This window comes from Crinia signifera, chromosome 2, assembly GCF_055691185.1.
Source record: "Crinia signifera chromosome 2, ASM5569118v1, whole genome shotgun sequence".
In the NCBI taxonomy this organism is placed as follows: domain Eukaryota; kingdom Metazoa; phylum Chordata; class Amphibia; order Anura; family Myobatrachidae; genus Crinia; species Crinia signifera.
Window position 1 is genome coordinate 401,631,100 of NC_139218.1, and position 22,987 is coordinate 401,654,086.

The following is a 22,987-nucleotide window of genomic DNA, read 5'->3' on the forward strand; positions in this document are numbered from 1 at the left end:
AGTGGTGTACATTGGTGGAGGGATACAGTGAGTGGTGTACATTGGTGGAGGGATACAGTGTGTGGTGTACATCGGTGGAGGGATACAGTGAATGGTGTGGTTACATCGTTGTAGGGATACAGTGAATGGTGTTCATTGGTGGATTGATACAGTGAGTAATGTACATTGGTGGAGGGATATGGTGTGTGGTGTGGTTACATCTGTGTAGGGATACAGTGAATGGTGTACATTGGTGGAGGGATACAGTGTGTGGTGTACATTGAGGGAGGGATATGGTGTGGTGTGGTTACATCGGTGGAGGGATACAGTGGATGCCCTGTGTGGTGTGGCTACACTGATGGAGTGATACAGTTGTGAAGAGGTTTTGGTGACAGTTAAGAGTAGTTCAGGTGTGTGATTGCAAGAGCTGAGGCCCAGTCATGTGACCTGTTGTATCCAATCCTATTAGTGGGGCGTCTGCCCAAATAACACCCCAGTGTGACCCCTCCACATATCGTTCTCACTCCTTAGTAAATACTGTGGACGGTTTCAGCAGAAATCACATACTGTATGTATTACCCTGGTTAGTATTGTAGCTGGTGTATTATGTGTATACAGCTGGATGTATCGTACAACAATGGTTATATGATGTTATATTGGTGGGTAGCTGGGAATATTCTATGAGTATATACTACAGCAGTATACAGCCGGGTGCAGTATATGATACACCGGTACACAGCCATATATAATACACCGGTACACAGCCGTATATAATACACCGGTACACAGCCGTATATAATACACCGGTACACAGCTGAGTGCAGTATATAATACACCGGTACACAGCCGTATATAATACACCGGTACACAGCTGGGTGCAGTATATGATACACCGGTACACAGCCGTTAGCAGTATATAATACACCGGTACACAGCCGGGTGCAGTATATAATACACCGGTACACAGCCGGGTGCAGTATATACTACAGCGGTACACAGCCGGGTGCAGTATATAATACACCGGTACACAGCCGGGTGCAGTATATAATACACCGGTACACAGCCGGGTGCAGTATATAATACACCAGTATATAATACACCAGTATATAATACACCGGTACACAGCCGGGTGCAGTATATAATACACCGGTACACAGCCGGGTGCAGTATATAATACACCGGTACACAGCTGAGTGCAGTATATAATACACCGGTACACAGCCAGGTGCAGTATATGAGACACCGGTACACAGCCGTATATAATACACCGGTACACAGCCGGGTGCAGTATATAATACACCGGTACACAGCCGTATATAATACACCGGTACACAGCTGGGTGCAGTATATAATACACCGGTATACAGCCGGGTGCAGTATATAATACACCGGTACACAGCCGGGTGCAGTATATAATACACCGGTACACAGCCGGGTGCAGTATATAATACACCGGTACACAGCTGAGTGCAGTATATAATACACCGGTACACAGCCGGGTGCAGTATATAATACACCGGTACACAGCCGGGTGCAGTATATAATACACCGGTACACAGCCGTATATAATACACCGGTACACAGCCGTATATAATACACCAGTACACAGCTGGGTGCAGTATATAATACACCAGTACACAGCCGGGTGCAGTATATAATACACCGGTACACAGCCGGGTGCAGTATATAATACACCGGTACACAGCCGTATATAATACACCGGTACACAGCTTGGTGCAGTATATAATACACCAGTACACAGCTGGGTGCAGTATATAATACACTGGTATACAGCCGGGTGCAGTATATAATACACCGGTACACAGCCGGGTGCAGTATATAATACACCGGTACACAGCTGGGTGCGGTATATAATACACCGGTACACAGCCGTATATAATACACCAATAGACAGCCATATATAATACACTGGTATTCAGCCGTATATAATACACCGGTAGACAGCTGGGTGCAGTATATAATACACCGGTAGACAGCCGGGTGCAGTATATAATACACAGGTACACAGCCGGGTGCAGTATATAATACACCGGTACACAGCCGTATATAATACACCGGTACACAGCTGGGAGCAGTATATAATACACCGGTACACAGCTGGGTACAGTATATAATACACCGGTACACAGCCAGGTGCAGTATATAATACACCAGTATACAGCCGGGTGCAGTATATAATACACCGGTACACAGCCATATATAATACACCGGTACACAGACGTATATAATACACCGGTACACAGCCGTATATAATACACCGGTACACAGCCGGGTGCAGTATATACTACACCGGTACACAGCCGGGTGCAGTATATAATACACCGGTACACAGCTGGGATCAGTATATAATACACCGGTACACAGCTGGGTACAGTATATAATACACTGGTACACAGCCAGGTGCAGTATATAATACACCAGTATACAGCCGGGTGCAGTATATAATACATCGGTACACAGCCGGGTGCAGTATATAATACACCGGTACACAGCCAGGTGCAGTATATAATACACCAGTATACAGCCGGGTGCAGTATATAATACATCGGTACACAGCCGGGTGCAGTATATAATACACCGGTACACAGCCGGGTGCAGTGTATAATACACCGGTACACAGCCGGGTGCAGTTTATAATACACCGGTACACAGCCGGGTGCAGCATATAATACACCGGTACACAGCTGGGTGCAGTATATAATACACCGGTAAACAGCTGGGTGCAGTATATAATACACCGGTACACAGCTGGATGCAGTATATAATACACCGGTACACAGCTGGGTGCAGTATATAATACACCGGTACACAGCGGGGTGCAGTATATAATACACCGGTACACAGCTGGGTGCAGTATATAATACACTGGTATACAGCCGGGTACAGTATATAATACACTGGTACACAGCTGGGTGCAGTATATAATACACAGGTACACAGCTGTGTGTAGTATATAATACACCGGTACACAACTGGGTGCAGTATATAATACACCGGTACACAGCCGTATATAGTATACTGGTAGACAGCCGTATATAATACACCGGTACACAGCTAGGGGCAGTATATAATACACCGGTACACAGCTGGGTGCAGTATATAATACACCGGTACACAGCTGGGTGCGGTATATAATACACCGGTACACAGCCGTATATAATACACCGATAGACAGCCATATATAATACACTGGTATTCAGCCGTATATAATACACCGGTAGACAGCTGGGTGCAGTATATAATACACCGGTACACAGCTAGTGGCAGTATATAATACACCGGTACACAGCAGTATATAATACACTGGTACACAGCTGGATGTAGTATATAATACACCGGTACACAGCCGTATATAATACACTGGTACACAGCTGGGTGTAGTATATAATACACCGGTACACAGCCGTATATAATACACTGGTACACAGCTGGGTGTAGTATATAATACACCGGTACACAGCCGAATATAATACACTGGTACACAGCTGGGTGTAGTATATAATACACCGGTACACAGCTAGTGGCAGTATATAATACACCGGTACACAGCCGTATATAATACACTGGTACACAGCTGGGTGTAGTATATAATACACCGGTACACAGCTAGGGGCAGTATATAATACACCGGTACACAGCTGGGTGCAGTATATAATACACCGGTACACAGCTGGGTGCGGTATATAATACACCGGTACACAGCCGTATATAATACACCGATAGACAGCCATATATAATACACTGGTATTCAGCCGTATATAATACACCGGTAGACAGCTGGGTGCAGTATATAATGCACCGGTACACAGCTAGTGGCAGTATATAATACACCGGTACACAGCAGTATATAATACACTGGTACACAGCTGGATGTAGTATATAATACACCGGTACACAGCCGTATATAATACACTGGTACACAGCTGGGTGTAGTATATAATACACCGGTACACAGCCGTATATAATACACTGGTACACAGCTGGGTGTAGTATATAATACACCGGTACACAGCCGAATATAATACACTGGTACACAGCTGGGTGTAGTATATAATACACCGGTACACAGCTAGTGGCAGTATATAATACACCGGTACACAGCAGTATATAATACACTGGTACACAGCTGGGTGTAGTATATAATACACCGGTACACAGCCGAATATAATACACTGGTACACAGCTGGGTGTAGTATATAATACACCGGTACACAGCTAGTGGCAGTATATAATACACCGGTACACAGCAGTATATAATACACTGGTACACAGCTGGGTGTAGTATATAATACACCGGTACACAGCCGTATATAATACACTGGTATTCAGCCGTATATAATACACCGGTAGACAGCTGGGTGCAGTATATAATACACCGGTAAACAGCTGGGTGCAGTATATAATACACCGGTAGACAGCTGGGTGCAGTATATAATACACCGGTACACAGCTGGGTGCAGTATATAATACACCGGTACACAGCTGGATGCAGTATATAATACACCGGTACACAGCTGGGTGCAGTATATAATACACCGGTACACAGCGGGGTGCAGTATATAATACACCGGTACACAGCTGGGTGCAGTATATAATACAATGGTATACAGCCGGGTACAGTATATAATACACTGGTACACAGCTGGGTGCAGTATATAATACACAGGTACACAGCTGTGTGTAGTATATAATACACCGGTACACAACTGGGTGCAGTATATAATACACCGGTACACAGCCGTATATAGTATACTGGTAGACAGCCGTATATAATACACCGGTACACAGCTAGGGGCAGTATATAATACACCGGTACACAGCTGGGTGCAGTATATAATACACCGGTACACAGCTGGGTGCGGCATATAATACACCGGTACACAGCCGTATATAATACACCGATAGACAGCCATATATAATACACTGGTATTTAGCCGTATATAATACACCGGTAGACAGCTGGGTGCAGTATATAATACACCGGTACACAGCTAGTGGCAGTATATAATACACCGGTACACAGCAGTATATAATACATTGGTACACAGCTGGGTGTAGTATATAATACACCGGTACACAGCCGTATATAATACACTGGTACACAGCTGGGTGTAGTATACAATACACCGGTACACAGCCGTATATAATACACTGGTACACAGCTGGGTGTAGTATATAATACACCGGTACACAGCCGAATATAATACACTGGTACACAGCTGGGTGTAGTATATAATACACCGGTACACAGCTAGTGGCAGTATATAATACACCGGTACACAGCCGTATATAATACACTGGTACACAGCTGGGTGTAGTATATAATACACCGGTACACAGCTAGTGGCAGTATATAATACACCGGTACACAGCAGTATATAATACACTGGTACACAGCTGGGTCTAGTATATAATACACCGGTACACAGCCGTATATAATACACTGGTACACAGCTGGGTGTAGTATATAATACACCGGTACACAGCCGTATATAATACACTGGTACACAGCTGGGTGTAGTATATAATACACCGGTACACAGCCGAATATAATACACTGGTACACAGCTGGGTGTAGTATATAATACACCGGTACACAGCTAGTGGCAGTATATAATACACCGGTACACAGCAGTATATAATACACTGGTACTCAGCTGGGTGTAGTATATAATACACCGGTACACAGCCGTATATAATACACTGGTATTCAGCCGTATATAATACACTGGTACACAGCTGGGTGCAGTATATAATACACCGGTACACAGCCGTATATAATACACTGGTACACAGCTGGGTGTAGTATATAATACACCGGTACACAGCCGAATATAATACACCGGTACACAGCTAGTGGCAGTATATAATACACCGGTACACAGCTGGGTGCAGTATATAATACACTGGTACACAGCTGGGTGTAGTATATAATACACTGGTACACAGCTGGGTGTAGTATATAATACACTGGTACACAGCCGTATATAATACACCGGTACACAGCTAGTGGCAGTATATAATACACCGGTACACAGCCGTATATAATACACCGGTACACAGCTGGGTGCAGCATATAATACACCGGTACACAGCCGGGTGCAGTATATAATACATCGGTACACAGCCGGGTGCAGTATATAATACACCGGTACACAGCTGGGTGCAGTATATAATACACCGGTACACAGCCGGGTGCAGTATATAATACACCGGTACACAGCCGGGTGCAGTATATAATACACCGGTACACAGCTAGTGGCAGTATATAATACACCGGTACACAGCTGGGAGCAGTATATAATACACCGGTATACAGCAGTATATAATACACCGGTACACAGCTGGGTGTGGTATATAATACACTGTTATACAGCTGGGTGTAGTATATAATACACCGGTACACAGCCGAATATAATACACTGTTATACAGCTGGGTGTAGTATATAATACACCGGTACACAGCCGAATATAATACACTGTTATACAGCTGGGTGTAGTATATAATACACCGGTACACAGCCGAATATAATACACTGTTATACAGCTGGGTGTAGTATATAATACACCGGTATACAGCAGTATATAATACACCGGTACACAGCTGGGTGTGGTATATAATACACTGTTATACAGCTGGGTGTAGTATATAATACACCGGTACACAGCCGAATATAATACACTGTTATACAGCTGGGTGTAGTATATAATACACCGGTACACAGCCGAATATAATACACTGTTATACAGCCGGGTGTAGTATATAATACACCGGTACACAGCCGAATATAATACACTGTTATACAGCTGGGTGTAGTATATAATACACTGGTATACAGCTGGGTGTAGTATATAATACACTGGTATACAGCTGGGTGCAGTATATAATACACCGGTACACAGCCGTTAGCAGTATATAATACACCGGTACACAGCTGGGTGCAGTATATAATACACCGGTACACAGCTGGGTGCAGTATATAATACACAGGTACACAGCTGGGTGCAGTATATAATACACCGGTACACAGCTGGGTGCAGTATATAATACTCCGGTACACAGCTGGGTGTAGTATATAATACACTGGTACACAGCCGTATATAATACACCGGTACACAGCGGGTATCACTGCACATGACTCTGGTGTATAATTGTGTCTTGCACTGACAGGACACCATGACCTCCGCCCCCACTGATCACTATGAGGATTCCCCAGGAGAGATCATGTAAGTCGCGCTACTCTGCGCCTAATTCATGTTTGCAGCGATGCGATTACTGTTCCTGCACACGCTCAGCCCTGTTCCTGTACACGCTCAGCCCTGTTCCTGCACACGCTCAGCCCTGTTCCTGTACACGCTCAGCCCTGTTCCTGCACACCCTCAGCCCTGTTCCTGCACACCCTCAGCCCTGTTCCTGCGCACCCTCAGCCCTGTTCCTGCACACGCTCAGCCCTGTTCCTGCACACCCTCAGCCCTGTTCCTGCACACCCTCAGCCCTGTTCCTGCACACGCTTAGCCCTGTTCCTGCACACGCTCAGCCCTGTTCCTGCACATCCTCAGCCCTGTTCCTGCACACCCTCAGCCCTGTTCCTGCACACGCTCAGCCCTGTTCCTGCACATCCTCAGCTCTGTTCCTGCACACCCTCAGCTCTGTTCCTGTACACCCTCAGCCCTGTTCCTGCACACCCTCAGCTCTGTTCCTGCACACCCTCAGCTCTGTTCCTGCACAGCCTCAGCCCTGTTCCTGCACACCCTCAGCCCTGTTCCTGCACACCCTCAGCTCTGTTCCTGCACACGCTCAGCCCTGTTCCTGCACACCCTCAGCCTGTTCCTGCACACGCTCAGCCCTGTTCCTGCACACCCTCAGCTCTGTTCCCGCACACCCTCAGCCCTGTTCCTGCACATCCTCAGCTCTGTTCCTGCACAGCCTCAGCCCTGTTCCTGCACACCCTCAGCTCTGTTCCTGCACACGCTCAGCCCTGTTCCTGCACACCCTCAGCCCTGTTCCTGCACATGCTCAGCCCTGTTCCTGCACACCCTCAGCTCTGTTCCTGCACACCCTCAGCCCTGTTCCTGCACACGCTCAGCCCTGTTCCTGCACACCCTCAGCTCTGTTCCTGTACACCCTCAGCCCCGTTCCCGCACACCCTCAGCCCCGTTCCTGCACACCCTCAGCCCTGTTCCTGCACACCCTCAGCCCTGTTCCTGCACACCCTCAGCTCTGTTCCTGCACACGCTCAGCCCTGTTCCTGCACACCCTCAGCCCTGTTCCTGCACACCCTCAGCTCTGTTCCTGCACACGCTCAGCCCTGTTCCTGCACACCCTCAGCTCTGTTCCTGCACACCCTCAGCGCTGTTCCTACACACCCTCAGCCCTGTTCCTGCACACCCTCAGCCCTGTTCCTGCACACCCTCAGCCCTGTTCCTGCACACCCTCAGCCCTGTTCCTGCACACCCTCAGCCCTGTTCCTGCACACCCTCAGCCCTGTTCCTGCGCACACCCTCAGCTCTGTTCCTGCACACACTCAGCCCTGTTCCTGCGCACCCTCAGCCCTGTTCCCGCACACCCTCAGCTCTGTTCCCGCACACCCTCAGCCCTGTTCCCGCACACCCTATGCTCTGTTCCTGCACATCCTCAGCCCTGTTCCTGCACACCCTCAGCTCTGTTCCTGCACACCCTCAGCCCTGTTCCTGCACACCCTCAGCTCCGTTCCTGCACAGCCTCAGCCCTGTTCCTGCGCACACCCTCAACTCTGTTCCTGCACACCCTCAGCCCTGTTCCTGCACACACAGCTCTGTTCCTGCACACCCTCAGCTCTGTTCCTGCACACCCTCAGCTCTGTTCCTGCACAGCCTCAGCCCTGTTCCTGCACACACAGCTCTGTTCCTGCACACCCTCAGCCCTGTTCCCGCACAGCCTCAGCTCTGTTCCCGCACACACTCAGCTCTGTTCCTGCACACCCTCAGCCCTGTTCCTGCTCACCCTCAGCTCTGTTCCTGCACACCCTCAGCCCTGTTCCTACACACCCTCAGCTCTGTTCCTGCACACCCTCAGCCCTGTTCCTGCACACCCTCAGCCCTGTTCCTGCACACACCCTCAGCTCTGTTCCTGCACACACTCAGCCCTGTTCATGCACACCCTCAGCTCTGTTCCTGCACACCCTCAGCCCTGTTCCTACAAACCCTCAGCTCTGTTCCTGCACACCCTCAGCCCTGTTCCTGCACACCCTCAGCCCTGTTCCTGCACACCCTCAGCCCTGTTCCTGCACACCCTCAGCCCTGTTCCCGCACACCCTCAGCTCTGTTCCCGCACACCCTCAGCCCTGTTCCCGCACACCCTCAGCTCTGTTCCCGCACATCCTCAGCCCTGTTCCTACACATCCTCAGCCCTGTTCCTGCACACACAGCTCTGTTCCTGCACACCCTCAGCTCTGTTCCTGCACACCCTCAGCCCTGTTCCTGCACACCCTCAGCTCCGTTCCTGCACAGCCTCAGCCCTGTTCCTGCGCGCACGCTCAGCCCTGTTCCTGCACACGCTCAGCCCTGTTCCTGCACAGCCTCAGCCCTGTTCCTGCACACCCTCAGCTCTGTTCCTGCACAATCTTAGCCCTGTTCCTACACACCCTCAGCCCTGTTCCTGCACACCCTCAGCCCTGTTCCTGCGCACACCCTCAGCTCTGTTCCTGCACACACTCAGCCCTGTTCATGCACACCCTCAGCCCTGTTCCTGCGCACACCCTCAGCCCTGTTCCCGCACACCCTCAGCCCTGTTCCCGCACACCCTCAGCTCTGTTCCCGCACACCCTCAGCCCTGTTCCTGCACACCCTCAGCTCTGTTCCTGCACACCCTCAGCCCTGTTCCTACACACCCTCAGCCCTGTTCCTGCACACCCTCAGCCCTGTTCCTGCACACCCTCAGCCCTGTTCCTGCGCACACCCTCAGCTCTGTTCCTGCACACACTCAGCCCTGTTCATGCACACCCTCAGCCCTGTTCCTGCGCACACCCTCAGCCCTGTTCCTGCACACCCTCAGCCCTGTTCCCGCACACCCTCAGCTCTGTTCCCGCACACCCTCAGCCCTGTTCCCGCACACCCTATGCTCTGTTCCTGCACATCCTCAGCCCTGTTCCTGCACACCCTCAGCTCTGTTCCTGCACACCCTCAGCCCTGTTCCTGCACACCCTCAGCTCCGTTCCTGCACAGCCTCAGCCCTGTTCCTGCGCACACCCTCAACCCTGTTCCTGCACACCCTCAGCTCTGTTCCTGCACACCCTCAGCTCTGTTCCTGCACAGCCTCAGCCCTGTACCTGCACATCCTCAGCCCTGTTCCTGCACACACAGCTCTGTTCCTGCACACCCTCAGCCCTGTTCCCGCACAGCCTCAGCTCTGTTCCCGCACACACTCAGCTCTGTTCCCGCACACCCTCAGCCCTGTTCCTGCTCACCCTCAGCTCTGTTCCTGCACACCCTCAGCCCTGTTCCTACACACCCTCAGCTCTGTTCCTGCACACCCTCAGCCCTGTTCCTGCACACCCTCAGCCCTGTTCCTGCACACACCCTCAGCTCTGTTCCTGCACACACTCAGCCCTGTTCATGCACACCCTCAGCCCTGTTCCTGCACACCCTCAGCTCTGTTCCCGCACACCCTCAGCCCTGTTCCCGCACACCCTCAGCTCTGTTCCTGCACATCCTCAGCCCTGTTCTCACACATCCTCAGCCCTGTTCCTGCACACACAGCTCTGTTCCTGCACACCCTCAGCCCTGTTCCTGCACACCCTCAGCTCCGTTCCTGCACAGCCTCAGCCCTGTTCCTGCGCACACCCTCAACTCTGTTCCTGCACACCCTCAGCCCTGGTCCTGCACACCCTCAGCTCTGTTCCTGCACACCCTCAGCTCTGTTCCTGCACACCCTCAGCTCTGTTCCTGCACACCCTTAGCCCTGTACCTGCACATCCTCAGCCCTGTTCCTGCACACACAGCTCTGTTCCTGCACACCCTCAGCCCTGTTCCCGCACAGCCTCAGCTCTGTTCCCGCACACACTCAGCTCTGTTCCCGCACACCCTCAGCTCTGTTCCCGCACACCCTCAGCTCTGTTCACGCACACCCTCAGCTCTGTTCCCGCACACACTCAGCTCTGTTCCCGCACACCCTCAGCTCTGTTCTCGCACACCCTCAGCTCTGTTCCTGCGCGCACACTCAGCTCTGTTCCTGCACATCCTCAGCCCTGTTCCTGCACACCCTCAGCTCTGTTCCTGCACACACTCAGCTCTGTTCCCGCACACCCTCAGCCCTGTTCCTGCACACCCTCAGCCCTGTTCCAGCACACCCTCAGCTCTATTCCTGCACACCCTCAGCCCTGTTCCTGCACACCCTCAGCTCTGTTCCCGCACACCCTCAGCCCTGGTCCCGCACACCCTCAGCCCTGTTCCCGCACACCCTCAGCTCTGTTCCCGCACACCCTCAGCTCTGTTCCTGCACACGCTCAGCCCTGTTCCTACACACCCTCAGCTCTGTTCCTGCACATCCTCAGCTCTGTTCCTGCGCACACCCTCAGCCCTGTTTCTGCACACCCTCAGCTCTGTCACCTTCAGCTCTGTCCCTGCACACCCTCAGTCCTGTTCCTGCACAGCCTCAGCTCTGTTCCTGCACATCCTCAGCTCTTTCCCTGTATACAGCCCAGCATTGCTCTGTTCCTGCACACACTCTGCTCTGTCCCCGTATACAGTACAGCATTGCTCTGTTCCCGCACACACTCTGCTCTGTCCCCGTATACAGTACAGCATTGCTCTGTTCCCGCACACACTCAGCTCGGTTCCCGCACACCCTCAGCTCTGTTCCTGCACACACTCAGCTCTGTTCCCGCACACCCTCGGCCCTGTTCCCGCACACCCTCAGCTCTGTTCCTGCACACACTCAGCTCTGTTCCCGCACACCCTCGGCCCTGTTCCCGCACACCCTCAGCTCTGTTCCTGCACACACTCAGCCCTGTTCCCGCACACCCTCAGCTCTGTTCCTGCACACCCTCAGCTCTGTTCCTGCACACGCTTAGCTCTGTTCCTGCACACGCTAAGCTCTGTTCCTGCACACGCTCAACTCTGTCCCTGCACACGCTCGGCTCTGTTCCTGCACACACTCGGCTCTGTCCCTGCATACAGTGCAGCATTGCTCTGTTCCTGCACACACACATCTCTGTCCCTGCATACAGTATAGCATTGCTCTGTTCCTGCACACACTCTGCTCTGTTCCTGCACACACTCTGCTCTGTCCCTGCATACAGTGCAGCATTTCTCTGTTCCTGCACACACTGGGCTCTGTTCCTGCACACACTCTGCTCTGTCCCTGCATACAGTACAGCATTGCTCTGTTCCTGCACACACTCTGCTCTGTTCCTGCACACACTCTGCTCTGTCCCTGCATACAGTGCAGCATTGCTCTGTTCCTGCACGCACTGTGCTCTGTTCCTGCACACACTCTGCTCTGTCCCTGCATACAGTGCAGCATTGCTCTGTTCCTGTACACACTGAGCTCTGTTCCTGTATACAGTGCAGCATTGCTCTGTTCCTGCACACACTGGGCTCTGTTCCTGCACACACTGGGCTCTGTTCCTGCACACACTCTGCTCTGTCCCTGCATACAGTACAGCATTGCTCTGTTCCTGCACACACTCAGCTCTGTTCCTGCACACACTCTGCTCTGTCCCTGCATACAGTGCAGCATTGCTCTGTTCCTGCACACACTGGGCTCTGTTCCTGCACACAGCTCTGTCCCCGTATACAGTATAGCATTGCTCTGTTCCTGCACACACTCGGCCCTGTTCCTGCACACACTTGGCCCTGTTCCTGCACACACTCAGCTCTGTCCCCATATGCAGTGCAGAATTGCTCTGTTCCTGCACACACTCAGCCCTGTTCCTGCACACAGCTCTTTCCCCATATGCAGTGCAGAATTGCTCTGTTCCTGCACACGCTCAGCCCTGTTCCTGCACACAGCTCTGTCCCCATATGCAGTGCAGAATTGCTCTGTTCCTGCACACACACTGGGCTCTGTTCCTGCACAACCTCAGCTCTGTCCCCGTATACAGTGCAGCACTTATCTGTTCCTGCACACACACTCGGCCCTGTTCCTGCACACAGCTCTGTCCCTGTATGCAGTGCGTCATTGCTCTGTTCCTGCACAACCTCAGCTCTGTCCCCGTATACAGTGCAGCACTCATCTGTTCCTGCACACTCACTCGGCCCTGTTCCTGCACACAGCTCTGTCCCCGTATGCAGTGCAGCATTGCTCTGTTCCTGCACAACCTCAGCTCTGTCCCCGTATACAGTGCAGCACTCATCTGTTCCTGCACACACACTCGGCCCTGTTCCTGCACACAGCTCTGTCCCCGTATGCAGTGCAGCATTGCTCTGTTCCTCTCTCTGTGCAGGAAGATGGCACATATCCTGGCACTGGAGGAGAAGTGCCAGAGGCTGAAGCAGGAGAACATGCAGCTGTATGATGCCCTGGAGGCAGCGGACCTGGAGATGCAGACACTGCTGGAGGACGCGGCATCAGTGCGGGTACAGAACAACAGGTGAGCGCAGCACCCATCAGCGCCACAGGGGGGGTCATTCCTACTAACCAGTGATATTCTCTTATGTGAACAATGGCAGGAGCTGATTGGTTGGAGTTAAGTGTTCCTCCCCCATATATCTGCAAGCAGGAGCTGATTGGTTGGAGTTAGGTTTAGTGTTCCTCCCCCATATATCTGCAGGCAGGAGCTGATTGGTTGGAGTTAGGTTTAGTGTTCCTCCCCCATATATCTGCAGGCAGGAGCAGATTGGTTGGAGTTAGGTTTAGTGTTCCTCCCCCATATATCTGCAGGCAGGAGCTGATTGGTTGGAGTTAGGTTTAGTGTTCCTCCCCCATATATCTGCAGGCAGGAGTGCCGGCAATGCTGATCTGATGGGCAGCGATGATCCAAAAATGAAGCATGCTAAAGATGGGCAATTGGGATCTTTTTAAACATGTTTAATATCGCAGATGTATGGGGGCATTAGGGTTAGTGTTAGGGCTAGTGTTCGGGTTAGGGCCTATCCCTAACACTAACACTGACTAACACTAACAGGGTTAGTGTTAGGTGCAGGGCTAATGTTACTGTTAGGTGCAGGGTTAGTGTTAGGGTTAAGGCCCCCATACACTAGGGCGACTTGTCCTTAGGACTTCCCCCTGAGCTTCCCCGGCTGCTCCCCGGGGGAGCTTGATTAGATTGGCACTTGATGTGCCATTTTTTACATGTGATAAATCGTCTCGATTTATCACATGTAAAAAACCCGGGGAGCAGGGGGGGGGGGGGGCTAGAGAGCAGGGCTGCTGGTGGGAGCAGGGGGGGCGGGGGACGCTGCGGGGGACACAGGCGGCATAGAGCTGGGCAGAGGGAGCCGGGAGCTGTCAGTGCTAGAAAAAAAAGCCTATACAATGAATGGGCAGCCTGTGATTGGCTGAGCGCTCTCTCAGCCAATTGCTGACTGGCTGAGAGAGCGCTCAGCCAATCACAGGCCGCCCATGCATTGTATGGGCTTTTTTTTTTATTCAGTGCTGACAGCTCCCGGCTCCCCCTGCCCGGCTCTATGCCGCCTGTGTCCCCCGCAGCGTCCCCAGCCCCCCCTGCTCCCTCCACCGCCGCGCCGCCCCACTAGGTCCCAAGTCGGGTGGTCGGACGTGCAGCAGGTCCGACCACCCGACGCAGATCCGATGCGCACGGGACCGCGCATCGGATCTGAGGGGACATCAAAACTAGGCGATTTTGGTCCGATTTCTGCCAGATCCGACTGATCTGGCCGAAATCTGACCAAAATCGGCTAGTGTATGGGGGCCTTTAGTGTTAGGTTTATGGTTAGTGTTAGGGTTAGTGTTAGTTAGGGTTATGTGCAGGGCTAGTGTTAAGGCCCCCATACATTAGGCCGACTTGTCCTAGGGACAAGTCGGACCCAATTTACCTGCGAGCCGCCCGGCAGCTCCCCGGGAGGCTCACATACAATTTGGCACTTGATGTGCCATTTTTTACATGGGATAAATCGCATGCGATTTATCCCATGTTAAAAAAAACCCGGGGAGCTGCAGGGCGGTGAGGAGTAGTGGGGGCCGGGCAGCGGCAGTAGTGGGGGCGGGCAGCGGCGGCGGGCAGCGGCGGCTGCGGTGGTGGGGGCGGGCGGCGGGTGCGGTGAGCGCTGCTGACCTGGCCGGGCAGTGTACTTACTTACATAGCAGCAGCGGGGACGGGCAGCGCAGTGGCGGCTATTATATTTTGAAAATACTTGTCAAATGACCGGCCGCTCTCTGATTGGCTGAGAGCTCTCCGGCCAATCAGAGAGCGGCCGGTCATTTGACAAGTATTTTCAAAATATAATAGCCGCCACTGCGCTGCCCGTCCCCGCTGCTGCTATGTGTAAGTACACTGCCCGGCCAGGTCAGCAGCGCTCACCGCACCCGCCGCCCGCCCCCACCACCGCTGGCCGCTGCCCGCACGCACCACCGCCCGGCCAGGTCAGTCAGCCGGTGCTCAGGGACCCGCTGCCCGCCCGGTGTCTGCATGCATATGCCTGTCAGGTGGCAGGCATATGCATACAGGGAGGTCGGACGTGATCGTATGTACAGACCGTCCGACCTCCCTGATCCGGATCAGACATCACACACATACGATTTTGGGCCGATTTCATCCGATTATCGGCACCAAGTGCCGAAATCGGATGAAATCGGACCAAAATCGCATAGTGTATGGGGGCCTTTATGGTTAGGGTGCCCATACACTAGTAAGATTTATCTTCTGATCTGGCTGGTTGTAACAAAAACATGGTAATATCTGAGTGACAGTTTGTCAGTTTTCCAGCATTTCCAAGCAAATGGTCAATGGTCATTTGCTCTCATCCATAACCAGGATTTTGTTCCAACCAGACAGATCTGCAGATAAATAGGTTTAGGTTTATGGTTAGTGTTAGTTAGGGTTAGGTGCAGGGCTAGTGCAGGGTTGCCGACTTTATTATTCTCCTCTCCAGGAGAAGCCTGGAGAGGAGAGTTTCAGCAGCCGCTCAGGGGGCGGGGCTTTCCCTCCTCTGAGACCCGAGGATTGCAGCATTTTAATGCCACGATCCGGGGGACAGCGGGGGTCCCCCCTGAATCCGGGAGGGTTGCCCACCCTTCTGGGGGGTCGGGAGGGGGACCTGATTTTCGGGAGACTCCCGGAAATTCCGGGAGGGTCGACAACCCTGGGCTAGTGTTAGATTTAGTGTTAGGTTTATGGTTAGTGTTAGTTAGGGTTAGGTGCAGGGTTAGTGTTACGGTTAGTGATAGTGTGGGTTAGTGCTAGGTGCAGGCTAGTGTCAGGTTAGTGTTAGGTGCAGGCTAGTTAGTGTTAGGTTTATGGTTAGTAGTGTGGGTTAGTGTTAGGTGCAGGCTAGTGTCAGGTTAGTGTTAGGTGCAGGCTAGTTAGTGTTAGGTTTATGGTTAGTAGTGTGGGTTAGTGTTAGGTGCAGGCTAGTGTCAGGTTAGTGTTAGGTGCAGGCTAGTTAGTGTTAGGTTTATGGTTAGTAGTTTGGGTTAGTGTTAGGTGCAGGCTAGTGTCAGGTTAGTGTTAGGTGCAGGCTAGTTAGTGTTAGGTTTATGGTTAGTAGTGTGGGTTAATGTTAGGTGCAGGCTAGTTAGTGTTAGGTTTATGGTTAGTGTTAGTGCAGGCTTGCCTACCCTCCCGGAATTGCTGGGAGACTCCCGAAAATCGGGTCCCCCTACCGGCCCCCCGGGAAGGTGGGCAATCCTCCCGCATTGCCCAGGCAGCCCCTGCAGTGCCCTTCCTTTCTGCACAAGATGACGGTCTTCGCAGGTCGGCGGCGAGGGGCGGGACTAAAATTACGCGAAACACGGCATTTCGCAGCACTCTAGCCCCTCCCCCAATTTGCAGACCCGCGAATTGCGTTGTTTGACGACCATGGGGGCAGGGCTTGATGACATCTGGCCCGCCCTGTCCCCCTGACATGCTAATATCGGGTCTCCTCTCCTAGTGTTAGGGTTAGTATTAGGTATAGGGCTAGTGTTGGGTGTAGGGCTATTGTTAGGGTTAGTGTTGAGTTTATGGCTAGTGTTAGGGCTAGTGTTGGGTTTAGAGCTAGTGTTGGGTATAGGGCTATTGTTGGGGTTAGTGTTTAGCCATAAAACAAACACTAATCCTAACCCTAGCCCTGTTAGGCTTAGTGTTAGTTGGTGTTAGTGTTTGGTTTATGGCTATTATTAGGGTTAAGGTTAGTGGTAGGGCTACCATTAGATTTAGTGTTAGGCATATTATTAGGGCTAATGTTAGGGTTAGTGTTAGGATTAGTGGTAGTGTTAGGATTAGTGGTAGTGTTAGGGTTACTGCTGGGGTAGGGTTATCATTTAGTGGTAGAGTTACTATTGTGGGTAACGTTAGTAGTTAGTGTTATGTATACTGTTCTAGTTAATGTTAGTGTTAGGGTTGGTGTTAAGGTTATGGTTACCATTAGGGTTAGCAGTAGAGTGTGTGTTAGCGATAGGGTTACGCACATTACTTATACCATTAGGGTTATGTTATCAGTAGGGTTATACACTAACATTAGAGTTACGCAGTTACGTTAATATTAGTGAGTTACTATTTGGGTCTGGGTTAGCGTTGTGGTTATTGTTAGGGTTAGCGCTGCGATAACCATTAGGGTTAGTGTTAGGGTCAGAATTAGCATTGCGGTTAGCATTAAGGTCAGAGTTAGTGTTAGCGATGCGGTTAATCTTAGGCTCAGAGATTGGTTAGTATTAGGGTCAAAGTTAGTGTTAGAGTCACTTTTAGGGTTACCATTGCAGTTAGCATTAGGGTCAGAGTTATGGTTAGTGTTGCGATTAGTGTTAGGGTCAGAGTTAGTGTTGCGGTTAGGGTCAGTTAGTGTTATGGTCAGAGTTAGTGTTGCAGTTAGTGTTAGGGTCAGAATTAGGGTTGCGGTTAATGTTAGGGTCAGAGTAAGTGTTGCGGTTAGTGTTAGGGTCAGAGTTAGGGTTGCGGTTAGTGTTAGGGTCAGAGCTAGTGTTGCGATTAATGTTAGGGTCAGAGTAAGTGTTGCGGTTAGTGTTAGGGTCAGAGTTAGGATTGCGGTAAGTGTTAGGGTCAGAGCTAGTGTTGCGTTTAGTGTTAGGGTCAGAGTTAGGGTTGCAGTTAGTGTTAGGGTCAGAGTTAGGGTTGCGGTTAGTGTTAGGGTCAGAGCTAGTGTTGCGGTTAGTGTTAGGGTCAGAGTTAGGGTTGCGGTTAGTGTTAGGGTCAGAGTTAGGGTTGCGGTTAGTGTTAGGGTCAGAGCTAGTGTTGCGGTTAGTGTTAGGGTCACAGTTAGGGTTACGATTAGTGTTGCGATTAGTGTTAGGGTCAGAGTAAGTGTTGCGGTTAGTGTTAGGGTCGGAGTTAGTGTTGCGGTTAGTGTTAGGGTCAGAGTTAGGGTTGCGGTTAGTGTTAGGGTCAGAGCTAGTGTTGCGGTTAGTGTTAGGGTCACAGTTAGTGTTGCGGTTAGTGTTAGGGTCAGAGTTAGGGTTGCGGTTAGTGTTAGGGTCAGAGTTAGGGTTGTGGTTAGTGTTAGGGTCAGAGTTAGGGTTGTGGTTAGTGTTAGGGTCAGAGTTAGGGTTGCGGTTAGTGTTAGGGTCAGAGTTAAGGTTGCGGTTAGTGTTAGGGTCAGAGCTAGTGTTGTGTTTAGTGTTAGGGTCAAAACTAGTGTTGCGGTTAGTGTTAGGGTCAGAGCTAGTGTTGCGGTTAGTGTTAGGGTCACAGTTAGTGTTGCGATTAGTGTTGCGGTTAGTGTTAGGGTCAGAGTTAGTGTTGCGGTTAGGGTCAGAGTTAGGGTTGCGGTTAGTGTTATGGTCAGAGCTAGTGTTGCGGTTAGTGTTAGGGTCACAGTTAGGGTTACGATTAGTGTTGGGATTAGTGTTAGGGTCAGAGTAAGTGTTGCGGTTAGTGTTAGGGTCGGAGTTAGGGTTGCGGTTAGTGTAAGGGTCGGAGTTAGGGTTGCGGTTAGTGTTAGGGTCAGAGTTAGGGTTGCGGTTAGTGTTAGGGTCAGAGTTAGGGTTGCGGTTAGTGTTATGATCAGAGTTAAGGTTGCGGTTAGTGTTAGGGTCAGAGCTAGTGTTGCGTTTAGTGTTAGGGTCCGAGTTAGGGTTGCGGTTAGTGTTAGGGTCAGAGCTAGTGTTGCGGTTAGTGTTAGGGTCAGAGGGTTGCGATTAGTGTTGCGGTTAGTGTTAGGGTCAGAGTTAGGGTTGCGGTTAGTGTTAGGGTCAGAGTTAGGGTTGCGGTTAGTGTTAGGGTCAGAGTTAGGGTTGCAGTTAGTGTTAGGGTCAGAGTTAGGGTTGCGGTTAGTGTTAGGGTCAGAGCTAGTGTTGTGTGTAGTGTTAGGGTCAGAGCTAGTGTTGCGGTTAGTGTTAGGGTCAGAGTTAGTGTTGCAGTTAGTGTTAGGGTCACAGTTAGTGTTGCGATTAGTGTTGCGGTTAGTGTTAGGGTCAGAGTTAGTGTTGCGGTTATTGTTAGGGTCAGAGTTAGGGTTGCGGTTAGTGTTAGGGTCAGAGTTAGGGTTGCGGTTAGTGTTGTGGTTAGTGTTATGATCAGAGTTAGGGTTACTGTTTGCAGTTGTGGTCAGAATAACCATTAGAGATACCACTAGGATTGGGTTTAGAGATTAGAGATAGAATAACATGAAACAGTCAATGTTGACATTCTGTACATGTTGACACATTCATTGCTGACATACAAGGCATGGTCACATGATGGTTTTCAATGGAGACTTGATATAGGGGCTCTGCCTGGCACATATGTATGTTTATATATAGAACCACCTTCTCTACCAATGACTCGTCTGTCTGTCCAGCCTGCACGAAGACAACGTCCACCTCACCGTTCTGCTGAAGGCGGCGGATGACCTCCAGCAACTTGTGGAGCGGAATAAGGAGACGGCCTACACTGCAGAGCAAGAGAAGGCCGAGATGGTGGGACTGCAATCTATAACCATTCCCAGTAATGCAGACAGGGTGCACCGATGTCACCATGAGCGCTATGTCCCCGGGGTAATGACAGAGAGGGTGCACCGATGTCACCATGAGCGCTATGTCCCCGGGGTAATGACAGAGAGGGTGCACCGATGTCACCATGAGCGCTATGTCCCCGGGGTAATGACAGAGAGGGTGCACCGATGTCACCATGAGCGATATGTCCCCGGGGTAATGACAGAGAGGGTGCACCGATGTCACCATGAGCGATATGTCCCCGGGGTAATGACAGAGAGGGTGCACCGATGTCACCATGAGCGCTATGTCCCCGGGGTAATGACAGAGAGGGTGCACCGATGTCACCATGAGCGCTATGTCTCTGGGGTAATGACAGAGAGGGTGCACCGATGTCCCCATGAGCGATATGTCCCCGGGGTAATGACAGAGAGGGTGCACCGATGTCACCATGAGCGATATGTACTTGGGGTAATGACAGAGAGGGTGCACCGATGTCACCATGAGCGATATGTCCCTGGGGTAATGACAGAGAGGGTGCACCGATGTCACCATGAGCGCTATGTCCCCGGGGTAATGACAGAGAGGGTGCACCGATGTCACCATGAGCGATATGTCCCCGGGGTAATGACAGAGAGGGTGCACCGATGTCACCATGAGCGCTATGTCCCCGGGGTAATGACAGAGAGGGTGCACCGATGTCACCATGAGCGCTATGTCTCTGGGGTAATGACAGAGAGGGTGCACCGATGTCCCCATGAGCGATATGTCCCCGGGGTAATGACAGAGAGGGTGCACCGATGTCACCATGAGCGCTATGTTCCCGGGGTAATGACAGAGAGGGTGCACCGATGTCACCATGAGCGCTATGTCCCCGGGGTATTGACAGAGAGGGTGCACCGATGTCACCATGAGCGCTATGTCCCCGGGGTAATGACAGAGAGGGTGCACCGATGTCACCATGAGCGCTATGTCCCCGGGGTAATGACAGAGAGGGTGCACCGATGTCACCATGAGCGCTATGTCCCCGGGGTAATGACAGAGAGGGTGCACCGATGTCACCATGAGCGCTATGTCCCCGGGGTATTGACAGAGAGGGTGCACCGATGTCCACCATGAGCGCTATGTCCCCGGGGTAATGACAGAGAGGGTGCACCGATGTCACCATGAGCGCTATGTCCCCGGGGTAATGACAGAGAGGGTGCACCGATGTCACCATGAGCGCTATGTCCCCGGGGTAATGACAGAGAGGGTGCACCGATGTCACCATGAGCGCTATGTCCCCGGGGTAATGACAGAGAGGGTGCACCGATGTCACCATGAGCGCTATGTCCCCGGGGTAATGACAGAGAGGGTGCACCGATGTCACCATGAGCGCTATGTCCCCGGGGTAATGACAGAGAGGGTGCACCGATGTCACCATGAGCGCTATGTTCCCGGGGTAATGACAGAGAGGGTGCACCGATGTCACCATGAGCGCTATGTCCCCGGGGTATTGACAGAGAGGGTGCACCGATGTCACCATGAGCGCTATGTCCCCGGGGTAATGACAGAGAGGGTGCACCGATGTCACCATGAGCGCTATGTCCCCGGGGTAATGACAGAGAGGGTGCACCGATGTCACATGAGCGCTATGTCCCCGGGGTAATGACAGAGAGGGTGCACCGATGTCACCATGAGCGATATGTCACCGGGGTAATGACAGAGAGGGTGCACCGATGTCCCCATGAGCGATATGTCCCCGGGGTAATGACAGAGAGGGTGCACCGATGTCACCATGAGCGCTATGTCCCCGGGGTAATGACAGAGAGGGTGCACCGATGTCACCATGAGCGATATGTCACCGGGGTAATGACAGAGAGGGTGCACCGATGTCCCCATGAGCGATATGTCCCCGGGGTAATGACAGAGAGGGTGCACCGATGTCACCATGAGCGATATGTCACCGGGGTAATGACAGAGAGGGTGCACCGATGTCTCCATGAGCGCTATGTCCCGGGGTAATGACAGAGAGGGTGCACCGATGTCACCATGAGCGCTATGTCCCCGGGGTAATGACAGAGAGGGTGCACCGATGTCACCATGAGCGATATGTCCCTGGGGTAATGACAGAGAGGGTGCACCCGATGTCACCATGAGCGCTATGTTCCCGGGGTAATGACAGAGAGGGTGCACCGATGTCACCTGCGATATGTCCCCCGGGGTAATGACAGAGAGCACCGAGAGGGTGCACCGATGTCACTAGCGCATCCGGTATGACAGAAGTAATGACAACCGATGTCACCATGAGCGCTATGTCCCCGGGGTAATGACAGAGAGGGTGCACCGATGTCACCATGAGCGCTATGTCCCCGGGGTAATGACAGAGAGGGTGCACCGATGTCACCATGAGCGCTATGTCCCCGGGGTAATGACAGAGAGGGTGCACCGATGTCCCCATGAGCGATATGTCCCCGGGGTAATGACAGAGAGGGTGCACCGATGTCACCATGAGCGATATGTCCCCGGGGTAATGACAGAGAGGGTGCACCGATGTCACCATGCGATTTGTCCCCGGGGTAATGACAGAGAGGGTGCACCGTTGTCACCATGAGCGCTATGTCCCCGGGGTAATGACAGAGAGGATGCACCGATATCACCATGAGCGCTATGTCCCCGGGGTAATGACAGAGAGGGTGCACCGATGTCACCATGAGCGCTATGTCTCTGGGGTAATGACAGAGAAGGTGCACCGATATCACCATGAGCGCTATGTCCCCGTGGTAATGACAGAGAGGGTGCACCGATGTCACCATGAGCGCTATGTCACTGGGGTAATGACAGAGAGGGTGCACCGATATCACCATGAGCGCTATGTCCCCGGGATAATGACAGAGAGGGTGCACCGATGTCACCATGAGTGATATGTCCCCGGGGTAATGACAGAGAGGGTGCACCGATGTCACCATGAGCGCTATGTCCCCGGGGTAATGACAGAGAGGG

The 22,987-nt window shown here is 51.8% G+C and overlaps 1 protein-coding gene across 4 annotated transcripts in view; it reads left to right on the top strand.

Moving 5' to 3' along the window:
* Window positions 1-390: 390 nt before the first annotated feature.
* Window positions 391-22,987, top strand: part of LOC146059277 (uncharacterized) — a 46,813-nt gene continuing 24,216 nt past the window's right edge. For 2 of the 4 annotated variants that reach the window (XM_083171384.1, XM_083171387.1), the window contains exons 1-4: window positions 391-562; window positions 7,172-7,227; window positions 13,425-13,571; window positions 19,873-19,990. In XM_083171384.1, the coding sequence (XP_083027510.1) occupies window positions 7,178-7,227; window positions 13,425-13,571; window positions 19,873-19,990 (315 nt within the window). In that variant the 5' untranslated portion in view covers window positions 391-562; window positions 7,172-7,177. Of the gene's footprint in view, window positions 639-7,171; window positions 7,228-13,424; window positions 13,572-19,872; window positions 19,991-22,987 lie in introns of all 4 variants that reach the window. The other 2 variants (XM_083171386.1, XM_083171385.1) reach the window with 2 other exon arrangements.